The 22,528-nt window shown below is 64.1% G+C and overlaps 3 protein-coding genes across 5 annotated transcripts in view; 2 read left to right on the forward strand and 1 right to left on the reverse strand.

Annotated features, from left to right (window-relative positions):
• The window catches only part of CACNA2D2 (calcium voltage-gated channel auxiliary subunit alpha2delta 2), a 226,952-nt gene extending 211,217 nt beyond the window's left edge, over window positions 1–15,735 (forward strand). Inside the window, exons 18-39 of one of the 2 annotated variants that reach the window (XM_063347779.1) lie at window positions 334–408; window positions 582–653; window positions 923–994; window positions 1,171–1,232; window positions 3,145–3,221; window positions 4,448–4,468; window positions 6,814–6,874; window positions 9,277–9,374; window positions 9,596–9,686; window positions 9,830–9,892; window positions 10,003–10,106; window positions 10,191–10,289; window positions 10,388–10,482; window positions 10,775–10,822; window positions 11,212–11,283; window positions 11,451–11,603; window positions 11,722–11,774; window positions 11,881–11,936; window positions 12,041–12,164; window positions 12,700–12,809; window positions 13,026–13,114; window positions 13,660–15,735. In XM_063347779.1, the coding sequence (XP_063203849.1) occupies window positions 334–408; window positions 582–653; window positions 923–994; window positions 1,171–1,232; window positions 3,145–3,221; window positions 4,448–4,468; window positions 6,814–6,874; window positions 9,277–9,374; window positions 9,596–9,686; window positions 9,830–9,892; window positions 10,003–10,106; window positions 10,191–10,289; window positions 10,388–10,482; window positions 10,775–10,822; window positions 11,212–11,283; window positions 11,451–11,603; window positions 11,722–11,774; window positions 11,881–11,936; window positions 12,041–12,164; window positions 12,700–12,809; window positions 13,026–13,114; window positions 13,660–13,788 (1,824 nt within the window). In that variant the 3' untranslated portion in view covers window positions 13,789–15,735. The remainder of the gene's footprint in view (window positions 1–333; window positions 409–581; window positions 654–922; window positions 995–1,170; window positions 1,233–3,144; window positions 3,222–4,447; window positions 4,469–6,813; window positions 6,875–9,276; window positions 9,375–9,595; window positions 9,687–9,829; window positions 9,893–10,002; window positions 10,107–10,190; window positions 10,290–10,387; window positions 10,483–10,774; window positions 10,823–11,211; window positions 11,284–11,450; window positions 11,604–11,721; window positions 11,775–11,880; window positions 11,937–12,040; window positions 12,165–12,699; window positions 12,810–13,025; window positions 13,115–13,659) is intronic. The other variant, XM_063347780.1, reaches the window with a different exon arrangement.
• A 1,297-nt stretch (window positions 15,736–17,032) lies between these two features.
• On the forward strand, window positions 17,033–20,065 carry TMEM115 (transmembrane protein 115). The gene is made up of 2 exons (XM_063348132.1): window positions 17,033–18,061; window positions 18,824–20,065. Exons 1-2 carry the CDS (start codon window positions 17,208–17,210, stop codon window positions 19,026–19,028), a joined length of 1,059 nt encoding a protein of 352 aa, XP_063204202.1. The 5' UTR covers window positions 17,033–17,207; the 3' UTR covers window positions 19,029–20,065.
• A 202-nt stretch (window positions 20,066–20,267) lies between these two features.
• Window positions 20,268–22,404, reverse strand: LOC134521554 (transmembrane reductase CYB561D2). Of its 2 annotated transcripts, none has more exons than XM_063348133.1 (3): window positions 22,196–22,404; window positions 22,060–22,097; window positions 20,268–21,859 (listed from the first exon to the last, which is right to left on the reverse strand). In XM_063348133.1, the coding sequence occupies exons 1-3, from the start codon at window positions 22,320–22,322 to the stop codon at window positions 21,356–21,358; spliced, it is 669 nt and encodes a 222-aa protein (XP_063204203.1). In that variant the 5' UTR covers window positions 22,323–22,404; the 3' UTR covers window positions 20,268–21,355. The 2 variants fall into 2 exon arrangements, with proteins under 2 accessions (XP_063204203.1, XP_063204204.1); XM_063348134.1 differs by having other exon boundaries at window positions 22,060–22,117; window positions 22,196–22,328.
• Window positions 22,405–22,528: the final 124 nt, after the last annotated feature.

A 22,528-nucleotide genomic window follows, 5' to 3' on the forward strand; every position in this document is an offset into this window, starting at 1 on the left:
ACCCCATGGCACCTCCAGCAGCACTGGTGGCAGAAGGGTGCAGAAGCAGTGATTGCAGGCAGACGGGCAGGGATCAGAGCTGGGTGATGCTCTGGGGCCTGGAGCAGAGCCTTGCAGGGTCAGCGGGGAATACACCTTACCAGCCCGGGGAAAAGGGCAGCAGGCAAAACCCATAGCTGGGGTGTGAGATGCTGTTGGCCTGAGAATAGAAATAGAAAGGGCTGAGCCCCGGGGGTGGCATGGGGGGAGCTGTGCCCACAGATCACACCGGCACAGCATGGTATGCCACAGAGCCACCTGCCCGGCCTCATCCCTCCTCCTGTCCTCCTGCAGCTGGGGGCAAACGGTTACGTCTTCGCCATCGACCTGAACGGCTACGTCCTGCTGCACCCCAACCTGCAGCCCCAGGTGAGGAGGGGCCCATCGGGGTGGCAGCAGCGGGGGTTAGCTGGGCCCTGTGGGACATTCGGTTTCCCGGGGTCATTAGGAGCTAATTGTGGGAATTGTGATGAGTTTGTCTGGACTCAGCGGCAGCTGCGGGAGCCCTGAGCCCTTCCCCGGCTCTCCCTTTCTGCCTGCAGATCATCAATTTCCGCGAGCCGGTGACACTGGACTTCCTGGATGCTGAGCTGGAGGATGAGAACAAGGAGGAGGTGGGCAGACCCGGGGGCAGCTCTTGGGGTTCAGGCTGGCCCCCCCCCGATCTGCAGCCTGCCATGGGGAGCACCTTGTCCAAAGGCCCCCAGCACAGCTCCCAACAGTGGGAGCTGGGTCACTATCCCCGGTGCCAGCATGATGAGCGCTCCCCCAGGCTGCTCACCCCTGCACCCTGCGGGTCCCCAGTGCCACCCCACTGGGGTGGGTGCCCGCGGGCATGTGGCCGGGCTCTGTGGCCCTCAGTCGCCTCCTCCATGTCCCCCAGATCCGGAGAAGCATGATTGATGGGAACGACGGGCAGAGGTTCATCAAGACCCTCATCAAGTCCCTGGACGAGGTAAGGCTGCAGGGGAAGGTGGTCACAGCCGAAACTACGGCCATGCTGAGCATCCAGCCCCGGTGACAGGGAGTGAGGGGCCATGTCAGGCACCATGTCAGGAGCCGGGGGTCCAGTGCCACCGCTGGCAGGGTCCCGGCGCCAAGGAGGCCTGACTGACTCCCTCTGACCCACAGCAATACATCGACGAGGTGTTCAGGACCTACACGTGGGCTCCCATCAAAAGCACCAACTACAGGTGAGCGGCGCTGCCGGTGCACCCCGTTATCGGCCGGACCCGCACCGGCACAGGGTTGTGGTCTTGTGCCTGCAGCTCGGGAGGCCCCTGAGGCCACCAGGAACGCGTCCCACGGGCTGTGGGGTTGCAAACATACCATCAGATCATTGCACACGTGGTCAAGGGCACCCCCAAAAGTGCTGCCCACCGCTATTTGGCACTGCAGAGCCAGGCGATGGCCCACAGGGCTTCAGACAGGCACGGCAGGGCTGGCATGCAAGGTGCCGGACAAGGGACACCCCTGCCAGCGCCTGCCTGCACAGCCAGGGCTGATGCAGGTCTCTGCCTGCTCCGGGGTGGGTGATGGTGACTCGCCCCCACCCTGCAGCACAGGCAGCAGCTGAGGAGGGGGAGGACTGCATTTATTGCCCAATTTGCACCAGTTTGGACCAGCAGATGTGTAAAAAGACCCCAGCATCATCATGTCTGTACTGCCTTCATCCTGTGAGGAGCCTCATCGTACTCTCCTCCTCCTCAACACCCAGCTCGGGAGGGGCCATCTAGGGTGACAGCCACCTCCTGGAGATGCGAGGTGTCCCCTGCCCTGCCCCAGTCCTGTCCACAATGGTGGCACCCCTCCAGAGCCAAGCAGTGCTGTCAGGGAGGGGACAATGACACAGTGACACAGCTGTGGCCGGGGCTGCGGGTTGATCTGTAGAGTGAAAGGTGCTGCCAGGTGCCCTTGCACTCCCATGGCTCTGCACCACAGCAGGGATCTTCCCCAGGGTTCTCTGGGCCACTGTCAGCACGGGGTGCCACCTGCACTGAACAGAAAAAAGTCACCACCCTCCTCTTGCTACCTGTGGTTTGGGGTGCCACCACCTCTGCCCTCTATGCTAGTGTGCCACCACCTCTGCCATGCTTGCTGGGGTGCCCAGTCCCTGCTGCCAGGTGGAGACAGGACAATCTGGAGGGGTGACCTGCCTGGGGGGGGTGGGGCAACTCAAGGTCCTGGTGGCTCAGGTGCAGGTGTGACATCTGATGAGAATCAGGAATATGACCCTCGCCTGCCAGTGTTCACTTATCCCAGGCAACACCTGGCCAAATGGTGTCACCAAAGGCCACCAGCTGCTGCGGCTGGCACCAAGCAGCCCGAGTCCCCCCAGCAGTGTGTCCCATGGGTTCAGAAGCCCCAGCACCACCTCCTGCCACCTCCTTCCCACCCCCATCCTGCAGCCTGCGTGACAGATGCCTGGGTGGTGGAAACCTCTCCTTCCTGGCTCACCTGTAGCCGGTTCCTGTGTAATGGTTGTCTTCAGCCTCTCCTCGCTGGGAAGGTTTTGTGCCTTCTTTCGAGGGCTGTGTCTCTTTCCTCCTTCCTCCTTTACAGGGGTATCATATCCCTCTTCCACGTGCATCTCCCTTTATTTCCAGCCAGGCACGTCCTGCCCGCCTCAGCCTTGGCTGGACAGGCTTGCCACCTCCTGTGCTTGGGGGTGGCCCTGGGTGCTCTGGGAACGACCCTGGGTGCCACCAGGATGATCCTAGGTGCTCTGAAGATGGCCCTGGGTGCTCTGGGGATGACCCTGGGTGCCACCAGGATGGCCCTGCACAACCCAGGATGACCCAGGGTGCCCCAAGATAGCAGTAGGTGTGCTGGGGATTACCCTGGGTGCTCCAAGGGTGGCCCTGGGTGCTCCAGGATGACCCTGGATGCTCAGGGGACAGCCCTCGGTGCCACCAGGACAGCGCTGGATGCCATCCGTGGAGAGAAGGACGTGGCAGGCTGTGCCGGAGGCCAGCGGGGCTGCTGGATGCCACGGGCCAGGGCTGGGTGCTGCTGGGGGGTACCAGGCAGAGGCTGGGGGCCGGCCAGGGGCTCTGCTTGGGTGTAAAAAGCCTTACGCCGCCTGTCTGCTCTCCCCCTCTGCAGCCTGGGGCTGGTCCTGCCTCCCTACAGCACCTACTACATCCAGGCCAACCTCAGCGACCAGATCCTGCAAGTGAAGTGTAAGTAGCCCCTGGCTTTCCCCGCTGCCCTCTCGCACTCCCGCTCGCCCCCCACTGCCGGCCCGCGACTGCCAGGGGGAGAAACACGAAGCAAAAGTTGCGAAAAGAGCTAGGGATCACTGTGAGAGGCCAAAAAGCAAAGAAAGAAAAAACGAAAAACCAGAGAGGCATGAGTAGAGGTGAACGCACAGAGGGAAAGGAGCTGCCTGCCTGGGGTGCCCCGGGGTGCCAGGGTTTGGTCCTTACGCTTCGCAGCCCAAAACCCGAGCCCCAGGGCACAGGCGGGGGCTGTGCCGCTGCCCCTTCGCCTCCCGGGGACGAGGGATGAGGCCGTAGCAGCCAGTTCATTTGCGAGCCTGGGAAAGTTTTGCATGGATCTCTTTTTTGATTTCCTTTTGGTTTATTACGATTCTTTGGTTTCGGTTTAAGCCATTTATTCTTCTTTTTATGAGTTCAGTTTCGGTTGGTTTCAATTTTCGTTTGGAATTAATCTGTGTACATGTGTGTTAGCCTGGCCCCCCCACCCCCCCCCCCTTTCTCTCTCTTTCTCTCTCCCCCCGACCCCCAAGCCTTTTTCCCCACCACAGGTCCACGCTGCTCCCGGGGACCCTCTCCCCCGTGGGAGAACCGGACCCTTCCCCTCTCCCCTCTGGTTCCCCCGGTTTCTCCCCCTGGGCTGCCCCAGCGGCTCGACCCCAGCCCTGCTCCAGATCCAGCCCCTGCTGCCCCCTCCATCCATCGGCAGGAGCCCCGCGTCCCCGCGGGGACGAGACCAGGCTGTCCCCGTCCCCGGGAGGGGGGACCCCCCCAGTCCTCCCGCCGTGCCGTGCATGCCCCCTGACTCAGTGAGGACATTTCGATATCAAGACTGTTGCAACTGTTTGCTACTGACTCTCATTTTCCTTTGGAGTATTGAAAATATATATATATATATTTCTCTAGTTATATCTTTGCATTTATTTATTTTTATTATTCTTATTTCACCGTGGCCTTTTCTTTTCCTTTCGTTACTGGGTTTTTCTTTCTTTTTCTATTTTTCATGTCGTTTTTTGCAAGAGGTTTCCTTTTGGTATGATTATGATACACAATATTTTTATTCAAACGGCGATTGAATAAAATATTGTTTGTGCCCCCCTTCCCCCTTTCCACCCAACCCCCTTTTTTTTTGTTTGTTGTTTTTTTGTTTGTTGTTTTTCTTGCTTTCTCTCTATGGTGGATTCACACAGTACCAAACATCAAAATGAAGGGCAAGTATTTTCAGTCTCAGACCACTCACCTTCACCACCCCGTCCCCCGCCCCGTGTCCAGTCCCCCCCCCCCAGCCCCCCTGCTTGCCCATCTCCCTGCCCGTTTGCCACGCCGAACCTGCAAACCGCCACCGACTCGCCCTTCCTCCCTCCTCCTCCTCCTCCTCCTCTCCTCCAGTTCCCCCTTTATTTGAAAGCAACATGTCTTGTTCTGTCCATGAGAGCTTTGTCACGACGATCCCCCACTCCCTCCCTCTGCATCGCTCCCAAACCCGGTTCGATACCCTTCAAGAGCCGATCTCGTATGAAACTCTGCCGTTTTCGATCCACGAGGTTTTTTGTAGCTAGTTTGATTCCCCGCTCTTCCTCCCACCACCACCACCCTCTTCTTGCTCCTCTCCCTCTGCTCACCCTCCTCCCCCACCCCCCCCAATCCCGGCTCCTCCGCTTCCTCCCTCCCCAAGACAACTCAACCTGAAAGGGATAGGGCTGTGCAGGGAGCGGGGGGCTGCGGGGTGGGCGCCCAAAGGTGGCGGGGACGGAGGGTGGGTGGGGGACTCAGTCCTCCACCTCCATCGCCCTCTGGGACAGGCTTTTCTGGGGGAGCCCCCCAAGCAGAAACCCTCGGCAGAGGTGAGGATGGAACCACCCTGGGGCGATGCCATCCCGCTGCCTGGGGGACAGCGAGCCTGGCCCCGCGGGGACGTGGGGTGGCCGAGCCCCGGGGTGCCGCGCTGCCTGCCCCCACCGCTGCTCGGCGGCTGTCCCCAGGGCCCAGCATGGCATGGAGCCCCTGGCAGCCACAGCATCCCAGTGTCGTCCGTGTCCCCCGGGAGCAGCTGAGTTTGAGCCCAAAGTCCCACTGAGGCAGGTGGGGGTTGCCAGGGCCGGTGACCCCCCCCTGCAGTGGAGCGGGACATGGCCCATGCAACCCAGGGCAGTGGCCCGTGTCCCCGCAACGCCCGGCCGCTTGCCAGAGCAGGAGGAGTCCTGTGGGGCTGGACCCACAGCTCCCACACAGCCCCATGGCGGGCATGGGGACACCCCGGTACGCACGGTCCCTGGGGGGACCCGCCACCATGCTCCATCCTGCACGCGCCCCGCACGGCGTCCCGCACATGGCACCCACCGGCCACCTGCCCGGCAGCACCCACTCCCCAGCACGGGCAGGGGGACGGCTGTGGGGGGCACGGCAGCGCAGGAGGGGATTCGGGGTGGGGGGGGGGGGCAGGCAGGCAGGACAGCGGGGAGGTGGAAGTGTCACCCTCAGCCCTGTTCTATCAGCTTTGAGTTGCCTCCTCCCAGCGCCCCTGCGATGGCAATGCTGATGGACCAAGTACGAGTGTTTTGTACTCCTCTCCTCTTCCTCCTCCTCCTCCTCTTCCTCTCATCGGCTTGTACCCAGCCCCTGCCTACAGCCCTCGGAGAGCAACAGTCCAACCTCTGGCTGTGCCCTGCAATGCACCGGGGGCCGGCGGGAGGGCGAGGGGGTGGCGGTGCCCGCCGGGGGGGCCGGTGGCCCCGTAGCACCCCCGCATGCACCCCCTAACCCAGCTGAACCCTGCATCTGCTGCCCCGCTGCCGGTGGGGTCCCCGAGGGGCACCCCAAACCTTGCCGGGGGCTGCCACCGCCCCCCTCTTAAAGCAGAGCAAGGTGCCGGGCTGGTGGGCGAGCGTGGGCCCCCGTCCCCGTTGGGGTCCCACCGCCCCGGGGAGGGATGGGGGGGCCACCAGCGCCCGGCAGCGCATTGCACGGCACTTTGCTGGGCGGGCAGCCTCTGGTTGGACTGTCCTCGGCAAGGTTCCCTGTATGGCCATGTCGATGCCTGAAAACTCTTTTTTTTATTTTTCTTCTCCCGACAACTGAGTGTTCTGGTGATCCTCCTCCTCCGGCCAGGAGCGCAGCATGCGGTTCCCTGCCCTCGCCCACCTCCCGCCCCCCAAAACCCCCCCCCCGAGAGAGAGACGCCCCCACGCCCTCCCAAACATGCATATATATACATGTGCGCGCATATATATATGTGTGTGTGTCTCTGTGTGTCCCTGCGTACACGCCGCCGGCCGCGCGTACGCAACCGCCCGCCTTCAAGCCCGCGACCGAGCAAATTCGAGCCGAGATGGGCAAACCTTCTCCCGATTTGGCTGTAACTTTCCTTCCCGTGCGGTGCCAGCGACAGCAGAACGGCCTTTTCCTTCCTCTCTTGTTACCAAGAGCAGCAAATGCTTTTTTTTATTTTCGTTGTTGTTCCCTCCCCTCTCTCTCTCTCTGTCCGTCTCTCTCCCTCCTGGCCCCCCGGCGTCCCTGTCCCCCCTCCCCGCCGGATAACCTTCCCTTTCTGTTGCAGATTTTGAATACCTGCTGCCCAACAGCTTTGAGTCGGAGGGACATGTGTTCATTGCTCCCAGGTAGCTTTGCGTGTGCGCTTGCCGAGGTGTGCATCCGCCCCGGCCCTGCTGCCGAAACACCCCTCCATCGCCTCCCATCCCCGCCTCATCGTGCCTTGTCCCCCCCCCCCCCACCCCGACATCCCCTGTCGCTGTGTGTGTCGTGTGTGCCCGCTCGGCCAAGGCGGGGGCTGCCGCCGGCACCCCGGCCCCGCTCCGCCACCCGGTTGCATCCAGCGCGGTATATATGCACCCGGCACGGCCCGACCTCTGCGCGTGCATATATAGGTATAGTTTCTGAAAATCCCCCCGCCGAGCGAGGGGCCGGCGGTGGCATCATACAGTCGCGCTGGCCACGGGGCCGGGGGGATAAGGAGAAGGAAGGGTAGGCTTCGGCTCAAATTTGGGATGCCCCATGGGTTTGGGGAAGCTGCTGGCCACAGGCTGTGAAGAGGGACGTGAGGACAGCGTAGTAGCCCCCGGACAGACAGACGTGTCCCCTCCCCTGGGCCGTGCCACCCAGTCTGGTCACCTAGCAGGGACGAAGGGCTGTCCCTCGGCGGGCTGTTCGGAGAGCCCCGCAGCTCTGAGGGCACCCTGCCCTTCCCACCGCTGCGGTGCAACCTCTGACCAGCCCTAATTAACATTACTAGCTAATCACCTATATGTACTTATTTATCATCATCACAGCTAAACGCCCCGCTAGGAGATGCTTTATCGTTGGGGTTCTTGGGGACTGCAGCGGGTGGAGGCTGCAGCGCAGCCGCCTGTGCCACCTGCGGGTACACCCCCCCCAGCTACAGCAGCCGTCGCTCACTTACACTAATTCTGGGTAAACCAGCCCAAAATGTACAGTTATTGAGCAGCCCCAGCTTTTCAGGGGGGACTTGGCCCCCGGGCGATGCACGGGACGGCGGGGGTGAGGTCCGGGAAACATGGGAGCCAAAGCAGGGTATTAATGACAGACAGAAAAACCCTGTTAGTAAAAAATTGGCCCGTAAATGTGTTAAGGGAATAGATACGCAGGCGATGGCCGAGCCTGAGGCCCAAGGAGTGGGTCTGCCCCCCGCCTGCCCCGCTCAGGCTGCGGGGATGGGGGTCAGTGTCCAGCGTGGGGCTCCGCGGCTGGTGCAGACGGAGAGAAGAGCGGGGGGAGTTTGGAAATGGAGGCGAGTCTTCCGGTGCCCCCCAAGAGCGGCTGTGTGAGCACCCCCCTGCGCTGGGTGCCAGGCGGTGCCGGCGGGCGTTGGGGGGGGAGCCGTGTGCCCGGGGAGGGGGCCCGGCACCCAGGGCGACTGTATGATCTGCCGTGCCCACGGGCCACTGGAAATTTTCAGAAACCGTATGTCCCCCGTCCCCCGTGGGTGTGTGAGTACCTGTATCTGTGCGTGTCGGTGTAGATATTTAGGTGGCTGCTCCCCCGAGCAGGGGGCAGGGGGGCTGGGCCAGGCCGGCCGGGGGGCCCCAGCTTTTTTGGCTGCCCCGTGGGCACGCTCCCTGCCACCCTCTGCTCTGGAATTTGTCCTCTTAACGAGGTTTTTGGCAGAGTCAGGAGCTCGGCAGAGGGGATGTGAGCAGGGGAAGCCCTGACCCCCCCCGGCACTGCCTGCAGTCACACCGCTGAGGCTCTCGGCACCCCAGGGTGGCACTAACTTGTGCCATCCATCTGGAGCCTTATGGTGACCGACGGGGTCGTGGCTGTCCCCAGCATCAGTGGGACCAGGGCTCTGCTCTCAGTGTGGCCCCAGACCGGAGCGGGGACACGGCACCCTCCGGGATGTCCATCCCCAGGAGGGGCTCAGGGCCAGCGATGCCCACGGGCAAATGCCCACCTCCGCCAGCCGGGCCTCACCCAGCACCTAACTATCTACGCAAAGGGTGCGGTTATGGCTGCTGAGCGCCAGCGTGGTGCTGCCGGCACAGCCACGGGGTCTCCCGAGGCAAAGCCCCGCTCCCCGGGGTGCCGCAGGGGCAGGGCGGGGTGGGCATGGTGGTGCCCACCTGGCCCCGCAGGTAAGTATGGTGGCAGAGGCGCCCAGTCCCACCAGTAGCCCCACCAGGATGGGGAGAGACGGAGCTCAGGGTTTTACCACTCTGGGCAAACTGGGATCCATCAAACCTGGCCCTGGCAGAGGTGACGGCACCTCGGTGGCCGTGGCAGTGACAGACCCGGTGGCCGGTGTGACAGCCGAGCCGGCGGCGCTGCAGAGGGCTGGGTGCCGGGGAGTCTGCAGAGATGCCCACAGCCGGCTGCCCCGGCGGGGTGACACTTGCGGGAGTGGTGGCATGTCACCACCATCGTGTCCCTCGGCAAGCCGAGGTGCTGGCAGCACGACCGGCACCTGCCCCGCCGTCCCCGGGGGAGAACTGACCTTGCCTTTTCCATCCTCGCGAACGACAAACCTTGTCCCCCCAAACCCCAGAGAGTATTGCAAAGACCTCGACTTGTCGGATAACAACACCGAGTTCCTGGAAAACTTTATTGCCCTCATGGAAAAGGTGACCCCAGACTCCAAGCAGTGTGAGTAGCTGGGGATGGCTGGGGGGGTGGCTGGGGGGTGGGCTGGAGGGGACGGGGGCTTGGGGGGAGATGGGGCAGAGGTTGAACCGTGCCAGGGTTGGGGTCTCAGGAGCTGCTGCAGAGCAGATGCCAGTGCCAGGATGGAGAGGGGGGCCTTGGATGGCACCCATGGGGCCAACCCTCACCTCCTCCTTCTCCTCCTCCTCCATCTTCCTCCCAAGGCGACAATTTCCTCCTGCACAACCTGATCCTGGACACGGGCATCACGCAGCAGCTGGTGGAGCGGGTCTGGAAAGACCAGGACCTCAACACGTAGGTGGGGGCGAGGTGGCGGGGGACGGGCAGTGCTGGCTCGGCACAGAGTGGGGTGAGGGGGCTGAGACGGGCTGTGGGCATGGGACAGGGGCAAAGCAAAACCCTGCTGATGCCCAGCGTGCCCGGCCCTCTCCTTGCAGGTACAGCCTCCTGGCTGTCTTTGCGGCCACTGATGGGGGCATCACCCGCGTCTTCCCTAACAAGTGAGTGTCCAGGGGGTGCCAGGCCCCACGTGGTGACACGTCTGGTCCCACGGGGCCATCTCTGGTGGGACTGGAGTTGAGTGACAATGACCCTGGCTGCTCCCCCCCAGGGCTGCAGATGACTGGGAGGAGGAACCAGAGCCCTTCAACGCCAGCTTCTACCGGAGGAGCCTGGATAACAAGGGCTACATCTTCAAGCCGCCCTACCGGGACGGTGGGTGCCAGCTGGGGGTGGCAGGGGGTGGCACAGGCTGCCGCTGGCCCCACGTGTCCCTCATGCCACCCCTGCCCTCTGCAGCCGGCTACCGGGGGCTGGATCTGGAGAACAACACCATTGGGATCCTGGTGAGCACAGCCGTGGAGCTCAGCATCGGGGGCAAGACGCTGAAGCCGGCAGGTAGGCAGGGGGCTGAGTGCCCCACCGCCAAGCTGGGGGGGTCCCTGTTGTCCCTCCCTCCCTGCAAGTGGGCTCACCCCATCTCCCTGCTGCCCCAGTGGTGGGGGTGAAGCTGGACCTGGAGGCCTGGGCTGAGAAGTTCAAAGTGCTGGCGAGCAACCGGACAGACCGCGACCAGCTGGGCGCCCGCCGGGTATGTCCCCTGGGGATCCCGCAGCGCTGGCACGATGTGGGGACGGGGACGGGGACGGGGAGGGGACTCTGCTCACTGGGGACGTGACTGGGGGAGCACTGCTGGGGCACAGTGCCTGTGGCCCTGCTGGGGTTGTACCCCCAGCACAGCCCTGCCCATCACCCTGCTTGGGATACCCGTCCCCATCCCCTGGGGACACCACCCCGTGTGTCCCCTCTTGTCTGGGAGGACAGCTCTGGGGCGGGGGGACGGCCCCGCTAACCTGTCCCTCTGCCCCGGCTTTGGTTGACAGTGCGACCCCTCGACCAGCTGTGAGATGGACTGCGAGGCCAACAACAAGGTGGGTGGTGGGCAGGGGTGGGGGCAGCGGGGGGTGGCAGGCAGAGGATGGCTGGGAGGGCTCCCCGTCCCCTGCCCACCCTGCCCTCGCTGTCCCCCTGCCGCTCCCAGAGCTCAGCCAGCCCCCAGCCCCCCTTGCAGGGATGAAGCCCCCAGGGCTGCCCCCTGGACCGTGGACAGGGGGCTGTTAAACTCCCCAGGGTGGGTGGTGGTTCCTGCTCCCTGCAGCCACCGCAGGTGCTCCTGGCTCCAAGATGCTCCTGAGCAGCCCCCAGGTTTGGGGACACCATGCTGGCCCCCCTGCCTGACTGCCCGTCTCCCCCCACCCTGCCTGTCCTGCCTTGCCCTGGGCACGGCCACGGGGTGGGTGACGCTGCCGTCCTTCCCCAGGACCTCATCTGTGTCCTCATCGATGACGGGGGCTTTCTGGTGCTCTCCAACCAGGAGGACCACTGGTACCAGGTGAGTGGTGCCCATGTGGCAGCTCTCCTGGGCGTGGGATGCCAGCAGGGAGCTGAGACCTCTGAGCTCATGTCACAAGTGGTGTGACACAGCCCCAGTCAAGTCCCCACCGGGGGAGACCCGTGGTGAGGTGTTGTTTGGATGCAGACTTGGTGTCCCCATTCCAGGTGGGCAAGTTCTTCAGCGAGGTGGACGCCAACCTGATGTCTGCCCTCTACAACAACTCCTTCTACGCACGCAAGGAGTCCTACGACTTCCAGTCTGTCTGCGCCCCCGAGGCCCAGAGCAACACAGGCGCTGCGCCCCGCGGCGTCTTCGTGGTGAGCACCCATGGGAATGGTGGCTTCCGGGTGGTCTGGGAGCTCGGGGACCCGGGGGGGTGTCCCCAGTGCCCTGCATGGGGACCCACAGGCTCACTGCCCCCCTCTTTGCCCACAGCCCACCGTGGCCGATATCCTGAACCTCGCCTGGTGGACCTCGGCCGCAGCCTGGTGAGTCCCACCGAGTCCCCTCCCTGGGGGCTGTTTCCATCTTGGGGTGACACTGATGTGTCCCCATGACCGGGAGAGCTGATGTGGCCGTGCTCTCCTTCCCTAGGTCCCTCTTCCAGCAGTTCCTGTACGGCCTCACCTACAGCAGCTGGTTCCAGACGGGTGAGTGCCAGGGGAGCCCTGGGCAGGGGGCGGGCAGGGCACGTGGTGGGGGTGCGTGGCGGGGTGGTCCGTGGCCCCTGGCCCACGGCGCTGTGCTGGCGCAGAGGAGGTGGCGGGGGACAGCATGGAAGCCAGGGAGACGAGCTGCATCATGAAGCAGACGCAGTACTACTTCAGCACCGTCAACGCCACCTACAACGCCATCATCGACTGTGGCAACTGCTCCAGGTGGGTCTGTCCCCATTGTCCCCGCCCTGGGCAGGCTGTCTTTGCCAAGACCCCCGTGCAGCCCCCTGCGGGGGGGCGATGGGAGATGCCGTGCAGTGCTTGGGGGGGGAATGTGGTACCTGGACAGGGGGGACAGAGAGCAACGGTAGCATCCCCCTGGGCAGTGGGGTGGTGATGGTGTCCCCAGGGCTCCTCCAAATGGGACCAAGGCCTGAAAGCCCATCGGTGACAGTTCCCTGGGCAGCCCCTCAGCATGGGGACGGGGAGCAGGGTGGGGATGGGGATCGGGTTGCGGATGGGGATGGGGACTGGAATTGAGGATGGGGACTGGGACTGGGCTGGGGACGAGGAAGGGGATGAGGCTGGGGACGGGAAAAAGGACAGGGATGAGGTTGGGGACAGGGACAAGGATGGGGATGAGATGGGGGATGGGGATGCCCTCCTGTCCCAGCGTCCCCAGGGCCACCCTGGCTGGGGGCCAGGGGGAAATCGGGGCACAGGGTAACTGGGGTCCTCGCTGCCATCGCACCCCCAGGCTGTTCCACGCGCAGAGGCTGGCCAACACCAACCTGCTCTTCGTGGTGGCCGACAAGCCCCTCTGCAGCCAGTGCGAGTCCATCAAGCTGCTGCAGGCGGAGGTAAGAGGTATCCTTTGGTGGCCCAGCCACATCCCCCAGGGATGTGGTGGCAGAGGGGTGGGAGGACAGGCGGGGGCTGCAGGGCAGGGCAGGGGGGCCAGGACCTGTGGGGTCTAGCGGGGGCGCAGGGAGCCGGCTCATGGCCAGAGGGGCTGGGGGTGGCCATGGGGTGTGCCACGGGCCCCTGCTGCCCCGTCCCCGGTGTTTTCCTTGACCTGCGAAGCCCCCCCGAGGGACCCCAACCAGTGTGAGCTGGTGGACAGGCCCCGCTACCGGAAAGGCCCCCACATCTGCTTCGACTACAATGCAACAGTACGTGGGGTGCAGGGGGGAGCGGAGCTGAGGGGGGTACTGGGGAGGGATGGGGGCAGTGGGTGCCCCCTGGGGATGGGGAGAGCAGAGACATGGGGGTGTCCTCAGGGGAGCAGACTGGAGGGGTTCCCCCCAGGGAGGGATGAGTGCCCCTGCTGTGGGGGAGCAGAGCCATGGGGTGTCCCCCTGAGGGGAGCAGAGCCATGGGGGGATCCCAGGGGTGCAGTACTGTGGGATACCCCCCCAATGGGGGTTTGGAGCCCTGGGAGGACCCGGGCCAGGGGTAGAGCCTTGGATTGCCTGGGGGAGATCAGAGCCATGGGGGGTCCCTAGGAGAGTGATGCCATGGGCTGCCCTCCTAGGGGGGGAGCGGGGCCGTGGGGGTCTTGGGGAGAGCAGCACCATGCGGTGTCTCCTGTGGGGACCGTGCCACGGACGTCCTGGGGCAGGAGGTGCAGCAGGGCTGCAGGGGGGCGGTGGGTGCCCCTAGGGCGTGGAGACACCGCAGGAGGTACCCCACGGCCCCTCTCCCTTTGCCCCCGCAGGAAGATACCTCAGACTGCGGCCGAGGGGCTTCCTTCGCCCCCTCCCTGGGGGTCCTGCTCTCCCTGCAGCTGCTGCTCCTCTACTCCAGCGCCAGCCGGCACCCGCTGCCCCCGGCTGCCTGCCTTTAGCCCCCCCAGCCACCCCGCCAGCTCTCTTTTCTTTCAAGCTCCATCTCCATCCCCCTCCCTGGCCCGGTGGAGCGACGTCCCCTCTGCCGGCTCGGGGACCCCCGTGATGCCGCAGCCAAAGAAGAGTCGGGGTGCGGGCAGGGGCTCCCCGGCAGAGCAGGGACCGGGTCGGTGCCCCGGCGTCGTGCCCTCCCGGCCGCTCGGACTCGGAAACTGGCGTTGGCACCCTCCGCCCGTGACCCACCCCCCCATCCACCTCGCCTATTTTTTTAGCCTGAAGATTTTAAACCAGATCTTTCTACATCGAGTTTCCGACATTTTCGCCTGGAGACCGGCGGTGTTTATTGTCAGCAACGAGGACACATGGAGAAAAAAAAAAAAATAGCGGGGGGAGGGGAAGGAAAAAAAAGAAAAAAAAAAAAGAAAAAAGGACTTGACTTGACTTGACTTGACTGTGCGGGTCAGTATTATTTGTTCCAGCGGGTACCAGCCCCCCGGGTGTGCGGGGCGGACGGCAGCTCCAGCATCCCTGCGGGCTCGGGGCCGGTGCGGACAGGGGGAGATCTAGGGGGACACCGGCCATCGCCTGCGTCGGGGCAGGATGGAGCCCTGGTCCCTGCTGTGGGCTCAGTTGCTCTCCTGCGTTCTCGGGCACAGATATTGGGGTGAAAAGGAGGGGGAGAAAAAAGTGTATTTTGTTTCTTTTCCGTTCTGCAGATCACTGTGAAATCCTGCCCGCCCCAGCCCTGCCCGGCCCCGGCAGCCCTGCCAAAGAAACCATGCTGGCCGGCGGGACCTGCCGCCTGTCCCCGAGGGGACGTGCCACATGTCCCCAAATGGGGTGTGCCGTGTGCCCCCGAGCGGGATGCGCCCCACGTCCCCGAGCAGGAGGTGCCACATGTCCCCCAAAGGGACGTGCCAGGCCCCATGCCCGTCCCTCGGGTCACTGGCGCGGGGTCTGCTGGCCGGCCGTGGCTGGGGGAGCTGCTCCCCGGGTGCTGCCGAGGTCCCGGCTGGGGGCACCCAGCAATGGGGCGGCAGGAGGTGCCCCTACAGCACCCCAAGGTGCTGGGGCTCACAATGGGACACTCGCCTGGGGTGTCCGTCCCCCTCCCCCCCCCCCCCCAGACAAAATGCTGGGTGCGGGGGAGGCTCAGCCCCAGCACCCCACTGCACCCCACCAGCCCAGCCGGGAGAGGTGCCACGGGGCTGGGCGGGCCCAGCACAGGGTGCCCGGTCATGACACCCTGGGGTGCTGTGTGGTGTGGGGGGTGCGCCATACCCACCCCCATGCCCCCCCCCCACTGCCCGGGCAGGCAGCCCTGGGGACCGTCACCCCCCCGGGGCACCCCGCTCAGAGCCACCCCATCAACCAGGGCCGGGGGAGCCCCCCTCGGCACGGCCACCCCGGGGGGGAGCAGGGGGGCTGGAGAGGGTGCCAGGCGCTAATTAGTGCTGGGGTTAATTAATGGTCATTCTGCTTGTAGCTTTTTCAGTGTGTGTTTGGTTACTGTCTCTGGGAACCGTGTTTGAACAGATGGCTCTGTGTTACCGGGAGTGTGTGTACTTCTGTAGTCTAGTTAGGTGCTCTGCCAGAAAACCACCACTATACATACCTATAAATATATACATATATAGTCTATTTTAAGTTAAAAACCAATGAGACGAAGAGGCGGCGCGGCCCCGGGCCCCCCCGTCCCACCGGGGTCGCCTCCTGCCCTGTCCCCACCTGAAAGCTTCTCTCTGCTTATTCAAAGGCGTTGGGTTTTTAATTGATTTTCTTTTAATTTATTTTTAATTTCTTTTGGGTTTTAATTTTTTTTCTTTTTTTTTTGTACAGAACAGTTGGAAAACTTCAAAAAAAAAAAAAACAACAAAAAGACAATTTGTAAGATATCGTGCGTGTGACTCCTTGTAAAATATTTTCAAATGGTTTATTACAGAGACTCAGTTATTAAATAATGTTCATATTTTCACTTCACAGGCGGTGGCTGCGTCATTGCCCGGGTATGTGGGCAGGGCTGGCGGGGGGGCGGGGGGGGACAGGCAGGACATCGGGGTGCTCCTGCCAGCCGGGCACTGCCTTCAGGCCTGCCTGCACCTCTGCCGTCAGGGACAGGGACGTGGGCAGGATGTGGGCAGGGGCGCAGGCAGGGATAGAGGCAGGGGTGCAGGCAGGGGGGCAGGCAGGGACACGGGCAGGGGGGCAGGCAGTGTTAGAGGCAGGGGGGCAGGCAGGGGGCAGGCAGGGACACAGGCAGTGTTACAGGGAGGGGTGCAGGCAGGGACACAGGCAGGGGCAGAGGCAGGGGGGCAGGCAGTATTACAGGCAGGGGGGCAGGCAGGGACACAGGCAGGGGGGCAGGCAGTGTTACAGGCAGGGGTGCAGGCAGGGGGCAGGCAGGGACACAGTGTTACAGGCAGGGGTACAGGCAGGGACACAGGCAGGGATGCAGGCAGGGACACGGGCAGGGGGGCAGGCAGTGTTAGAGGCAGGGACACAGGCAGGGATAGAGGCAGGGATAGAGGCAGGGATGCAGGCAGGGATGCAGGCAGGGACACGGGCAGGGGTGCAGGCAGGGACACGGGCAGGGGGGCAGGCAGTGTTACAGGCAGGGGTACAGGCAGGGGGGCAGGCAGGGGGGCAGGCAGTGTTACAGGCAGGGGGTCAGGCAGGGGGGCAGGCAGGGGGGCAGGCAGTGTTACAGGCAGGGGTACAGGCAGGGATAGAGGCAGGGATAGAGGCAGGGATAGAGGCAGGGATAGAGGCAGAGCTGCGGGTTCACAGCCAGCCACACACTGCACGGGGGGGGCTCTGGGGCCACGGGGGCTCAGCTCCGCCCCCCCCGCCCCGTGCTCCCCCACCTCCCCGTGTCCCCTCAGGACTGTGTCCCCCCTTCCCCACATCCCCATGTCCCCTGTGCCACCCCCATCCCCCTTTGCCTGTGTCCTCTAGTGCCTGTGCCCCCGCATCCATGTCGCCATGCGCTGTGGGGTCCGTGTCACCGAGTGCCCCGCTGTGCCCGGCCCAGCCGTGTCCCTGCGTCCCCCCAGGGTTTGTGCCCGCCACGTCCGCGTCCCCATGACTGTCCCCCTCATACCCCCATAACTGTGTTCCCCCATCCCTCTCCCACGCCTGTGCCCCCCGCGCGGCGGCCCGACTACACATCCCAGAATGCCCCGCGGCGGGACCCCGCCCCCGCGCGGCCGGCCCGCCCCGGCCCCGCCCCGCCCCGCGCACGCGCAGAGCCGCTGTTTGTCCGCGCCCGGCCTGGCCCAGCAGCGGGGCCCAGCGCGGCCTGGCCTGAGGCGGCGGGAGGGGCCCGGGCCTGGTCGGGGGTTGAGCGGGGTCCGGCGCGGGGGAGGCCGGGCGCTGTAGCCCCCGCGGGGCAGCCCCGTCCCGCCGGCGGGGGCCGAAGATGCGGCGGTACCTGCCGGTGGCCCGGCAACACTTCCTGGCGGCGCTGGCCGGCACCAGCGTGGTGGTGAAGTCGCTGAGCGCCGCCGTCCTCCTCCTCTACCTGCTCTCCTTCGGGCTGGACACGGCCTACGGGCTGGGGGTGACCCCCGGCTACCTCCTGCCCCCCAACTTCTGGGTCTGGACGCTGCTGACGCAGGGGCTGGTGGAGGAGCGGGCCTGGGGCCTGGCGGCCAGCCTGGCCACGCTGGGGGTGGCTGGCCGGCTGCTGGAGCCCCTCTGGGGAGCCCTGGAGCTGCTGGTCTTCTTCGCGGTGGTGAACATTTCGGTGGGGCTCCTGGGGGCCCTCGCCTACTTCCTCACCTATGTGGCCTCCTTCCACCTCGCCTACCTGTTCGCCGTCCGCATCCACGGTGGGCTGGGCTTCCTCGGGGGAGTCTTGGTGGCCCTCAAGCAGACGATGGGGGACAGCACCGTCCTGAAGGTGCCCCAGGTCAGAATGAAGGCTGTCCCCATGCTCCTGCTCATTCTCCTGGCTCTGCTGCGACTCGCCACCCTCGTCGAGAGCAATGTACTGGCCTCATACGGCTTCGGGCTCCTCTCCAGCTGGGTCTATCTCCGTTTCTACCAGCGGCACAGTAGAGGCCGTGGAGACATGTCTGATCACTTCGCCTTCGCCACTTTCTTCCCCGAGATCCTGCAGCCCGTAGTGGGTCTGGTGGCCAACCTGGTGCACGGCATCTTGGTGAAGGTGAAGGTCTGCCGCAAGACAGTCAAACGCTACGATGTGGGTGCCCCGTCGTCCATCACCATCAGTCTGCCAGGAACGGACCCCCAGGACGCTGAGAGGAGAAGGTACCGCTCGCCCTGCTTCCACGGGGATCACATTTATGGGCAGTGAGGGTCAGGTTTGGAATCCAAACAAGGAGGAGTGGAGAGATTTGGGTGCATGGTGGGCCTTCTCCAAGGGGTCTGCTAGGGGCTGCCCTCCTTGCTGCAGAGGTGGTGGGGAGCATTTCAAGGGGCTGATGGGACCTTGTCCCACTCTTCCAAACGCAGAGCAGTGGTGGAAGTGCAGGGGAGGAGCTGGGAGATCCTGGGGAAGGGGCAGGCGGAGTTTGGGGTCAGGTGTCCCTATAGAAGGGGGATGGTAGCTGCCTGGGGAAGTGCCAGCCCCCCCCCCCGCACTGGTGGCAGCCCCACACCCATCCTCGTGGCACCCGGGAAGGTGCTGAGTCAGCCCCGTGCCCAGCCCTCCCAGTTTTGGCTTTCCTGAGTCCTGGCAGGACCATTTGGACAAGGCGTTGTGACTGCACCTTCCCCTACCCTGTTTTACTCCTTTCTTCCCGTTCCCGGAGCGGCCCGTGTGCCATCTGACAGCCTCCGAGCACACCACGTGGCAAGAAAACTCTGCATGGGTTGTGAGGGAGTGTGGAGTGGGTTTCTGTGGAGCAGTCCCAGGCGCTCCCAGTCATCTCTGGTGCCGCTGAATCCACCCTCTCCTGCCGGGAAGGCACCAGGGATGGGCTTGCGCAGCACCCGGTGGAGCAGAGCCATTAACCCCTGCCCTGCCCGTCAGAGCCAGGGTTAACTCACCCATCTGCCTTTGCCCCACAGGCAGCTGGCCCTGAAGGCCCTGAACGAGCGGCTGAAGCGCGTGGAAGACCAGTCGGCCTGGCCTAGCATGGAGGACGACGAGGAGGAGACAGCGGCGGCAGCGAAGGCTGACAGCCCGCTGCTGCCCGACCCGGGAGCAGCCGGGAAGAGCACCGGCCAGGAGTCCAGCCTCATCACCTTCCAGGATGCCCCGTCCCAGCTGTGACCAGCCGAAACACTGCCCCCCTTCCCTGCCCCATCTCCGTCGGAGAGCTGCTAACCCCCCTCATGTCCCCCCCACGCAGCCAGGACGCTCAGTGGGGAGCAGGGACTCCTCCTGCAGCAGCGGCAGGGGGGCTACCTCATTCCAATGCTTCGTTGCCGCTTGCGGCCAGCACCGGGCACCCAGGACAAAGGGCGGGGGCTCCTCAAGTCGCTCCCCTCAGCGCAGGACAGGCTGTGGACATCGGTGCCAGCAGCGGGGGCTTCTCCGGGAGGGGGATGTGGGGCTGATCCAGCCTCAGGTGTGCCCCACGTGCAGCCAGCTGGCCCCCTCCCCATACGAGAGCAAAGTCAGCGGTGCTTCCTCGCTTTCTCCTCTCCAACGGGGGTTGGCCAAAGTGCTCAACACTTATTTCCTCCTTCTTGAAGGTAGTTTTGTCCCTAACTGACAGAACAGGAAGGCTGGCAGGTTTCTTTTCTGAATCCCTTTCCCATGGGGACCCTCGCCCCTGGCCAGGCAGGAGCTCGCCGTGACCAGCGAGAGGTTTGTCAGTTGGGGGGACAGGAGGGGGCTGCCCAGCCCCTCTTGGTGGTGGTGCAGCACTGCCAGCTCTGGGCTTTCGCGTGGGGGGTTCTCTCCTCCTCCCTCTCCCGCCCCCAAAGCCAGCCCTGCCAAGAGCCGGTGCCCTCGGCCGCTCCCCAGCTAATCCGTTTGTCAGATTACACTAGAAGCTGGAATTAATTTTTACGGTGGGGCTCTCACTGCTTCCTCCAGCAGCAGGTTTTCTTTCCTGCAGGTAGAATACGGGCTCCCCCTTCTCTTTCCCTCCCTCTGTGTTGGTGGGCTTTGTGGGTTTTTTTTTCTGGATGGAGAGGATGCTCCCTGCGACAGCTTCCTCGCAGCTCCTGATCCCCAGGCAGTCCCCAGCCTGGGACGTGGGTTGATGGTGTTGTGATTATTTTTTTTAAAGGACCACACAAGAAGGTTTTGTCAACTGGGAAAAACAGACATTTCGTTACCAATAAAAGAGTTCTTTGAAAGAGTCGGCTCCTGCAGCAGAACACAGGCAGGGCAGGGGAGGCAAGCACAGAGCAGCCCCTGGGGGCTCATGCACAGGAGCCTGGGGAGGGGGTTTCTTCCCAGGTGCTCCCAGCAGGTTGGAAAAGACCCTTTGCAAGCAGGGGGGATATTTGCCTGCACCCCAAAAGCCCCTCCCTGGGCAGTAAACAGGGCTTGTCCCGCTGTAGCTGCCTGAAATTTTTATTGAATAAAAGCTCTGGATACAGAGGAATTTCTCAGCCCGGGAGCCGCTTTCAGCTCTCCGGCCCTGCCGAGAGCAGGATGTGTGCCAAGGAGGAGCCGTTGCAGCAGATGGAGTCTCACAGCGCCCAGCTGCCCCCATGTCGGGCAGGCTGGAAGGCTGTTGTGCTGGCGAGGCAAGAAGCAAGGAGGTTGCTTTCTGCCTTCCCAAGGGCTGTTTCGCAGGTTGGCTTGCGGGCTTGTCCCGAGCCCTGCTCCCACCATGCTCGCGTTGGTCCCTGTGTCCCTCAGCGGGACAAAACACCTTTGCAGGCTGCCGGTTTGCATCTCAGCTTGGTGATTTGCTCTGTAAAATGACACCCCCCCACCTCCCACCAGGCTGAAGGTTCATTGTCCCAGCCTGCAGGAAGGATTTGTGCGTGGTGACGGGTGCCCGGAGCCACGGCTATTGGGCAGGGCTCTCTGTACTGGTCCCGGAGAGCCCCTGGGTCTCTGCGCGGAGCTGCGCCATGGGGATGGACACTTTGGGTGCTCCCACCCTGCTTCAGCCCTCCTATGGCTGAAGCCACAACTGTGCCTTGCGCTTTTACTGGCCAAGCTGCCTTTGTGACAGGAGAGGCAGTGCAGTGCCTGCTGTAGCCTCCCAGGACAAGCAGAGACACCCTGCCCTCCTCACCAGGAACATGACAGCTCGTGTCCTGCCTGCTCCAAAGCAGCCCTGGGTGGTAAGGGAAGGGAAAAGGAGCAGGAATCCTGAGTGAAGCCTCCGGTTCCCAGAACTGAGCACCAAACTGCTGTGGGGACCAGCAGCGTTACCTGTGCTGGGAAACGTCACCACCAAGGCAGGCACAAGATGGGCAGCTCCTGCCTGCTCGGTGTCACGCACATTGTAGCTCCTCCACAGAGACGAGACACTACAGACAATCCAGGACTAACAAGACACAAGTAGATAGAAATCTAGTTCTGAGGAGACCCTGTGTGAGCAGGGGACCCCCACGGGGGCCTGCGGGGACAAGCCCCGGCCTTGCTGGCTCACGCAGGGGAAGTTTAGATCCACACATACCAAGCCCTCAGTGCTGGCTCCGCTTGCGGTACAGGTAAGCATTGCTCACCTGGTTCATGATAACCAGGCTGGTGAGAAGGGGACACAGCATGGCAAGGTACCAAGAGACGCTGGTCACCGTGGTGGTGAACCACAAGGAGCACATGCCCAGCATCAGGCTGGCGCAGCCCAGCAGGTAGCCCACCAGCCCCGAGGTTGCGTGGTACAGCTTGAGCTTGGCCAGCGTCCAGTTCTTCATCAGCTTGGGGTAGAGCAGGAACACCCCCCCTGCGCACTGCCCGCTGGCGTACAGCACAGTCAGCAGCCCCGTCAGGCCGTGCCAGGTGACGAAGTGGGCCTTGCCGTTCAGGTGCTTGTTGTAGGTGATGATGCCCAGCCCCAGCAGGGCGCAGAGGAGGGCCAGCAGCTGGAGGGCCCAGTGCACCCGCACTTTGACTTTGCGGGAGAAGGAGCGGAGCAGCGAGGTCTCCGGGGAGAATATCAGCAGGGCTTCCGTCATCAGGAACGAGAACTGTGAGACAGAGGGCGGGGGGGTGGGAGCGGGATTGGCACCGGGGGCAGAACCGGCAGCGGGTCCACTTCTCCCGGGGCTCAGCCTCTCCCGCCACCTACGGACAGCAGAGGGGCCTCGCCCTCTCCGGGAGGGAGGTGCCGGTGGCGGGGGAGGGCAGCACGGGGCGGGTGGCCGCTCACCGGGGCGGCGGGACTTACCGCGAGGGCCATGAGCAGCGGGTGCCAGGAGAAGAGGCCTGCAAGGGAAGGGCAGGCGCTGAGGTGAGGGGAGCTGAGGTGAGGCCCGGCCCGGTCCGCCCCCCCCGGCCCCGCCCCGCCCCGCCCCAGCACTCACTGGATCCGGGCCGCGCCAGCACGGCCACGGCTGTGGGGAAGCCCAGGGCCACGAGGTGAGCGGCGGCGCCGGCGGCGGCGCGCAGGGAGCGGTACAGCCGGGACTCGGTCTCGGCCGTCAGGGCCATGGCGGCCGGCGGTGGAACGGCCGCCACCGCCGCCGAGAGGGGCGGGACGGGGAGAGGGCCCCTGATTGGGCCAGGCGGGCTGTCCGTCCGCGCTAGAGCCCGCCTCCGTCGCGCCAGGCCATCGCTGAATGGCTGGGCCGCGCTGTCACTCACGGCGAGAGTCCGCCTCCTCCGGCGCGGCCGTGTGACGCGACTCCCTCAGCACC

The sequence above is a fragment of the Chroicocephalus ridibundus genome, chromosome 10 (assembly GCF_963924245.1).
Source record: "Chroicocephalus ridibundus chromosome 10, bChrRid1.1, whole genome shotgun sequence".
Lineage (NCBI taxonomy): Eukaryota > Metazoa > Chordata > Aves > Charadriiformes > Laridae > Chroicocephalus > Chroicocephalus ridibundus.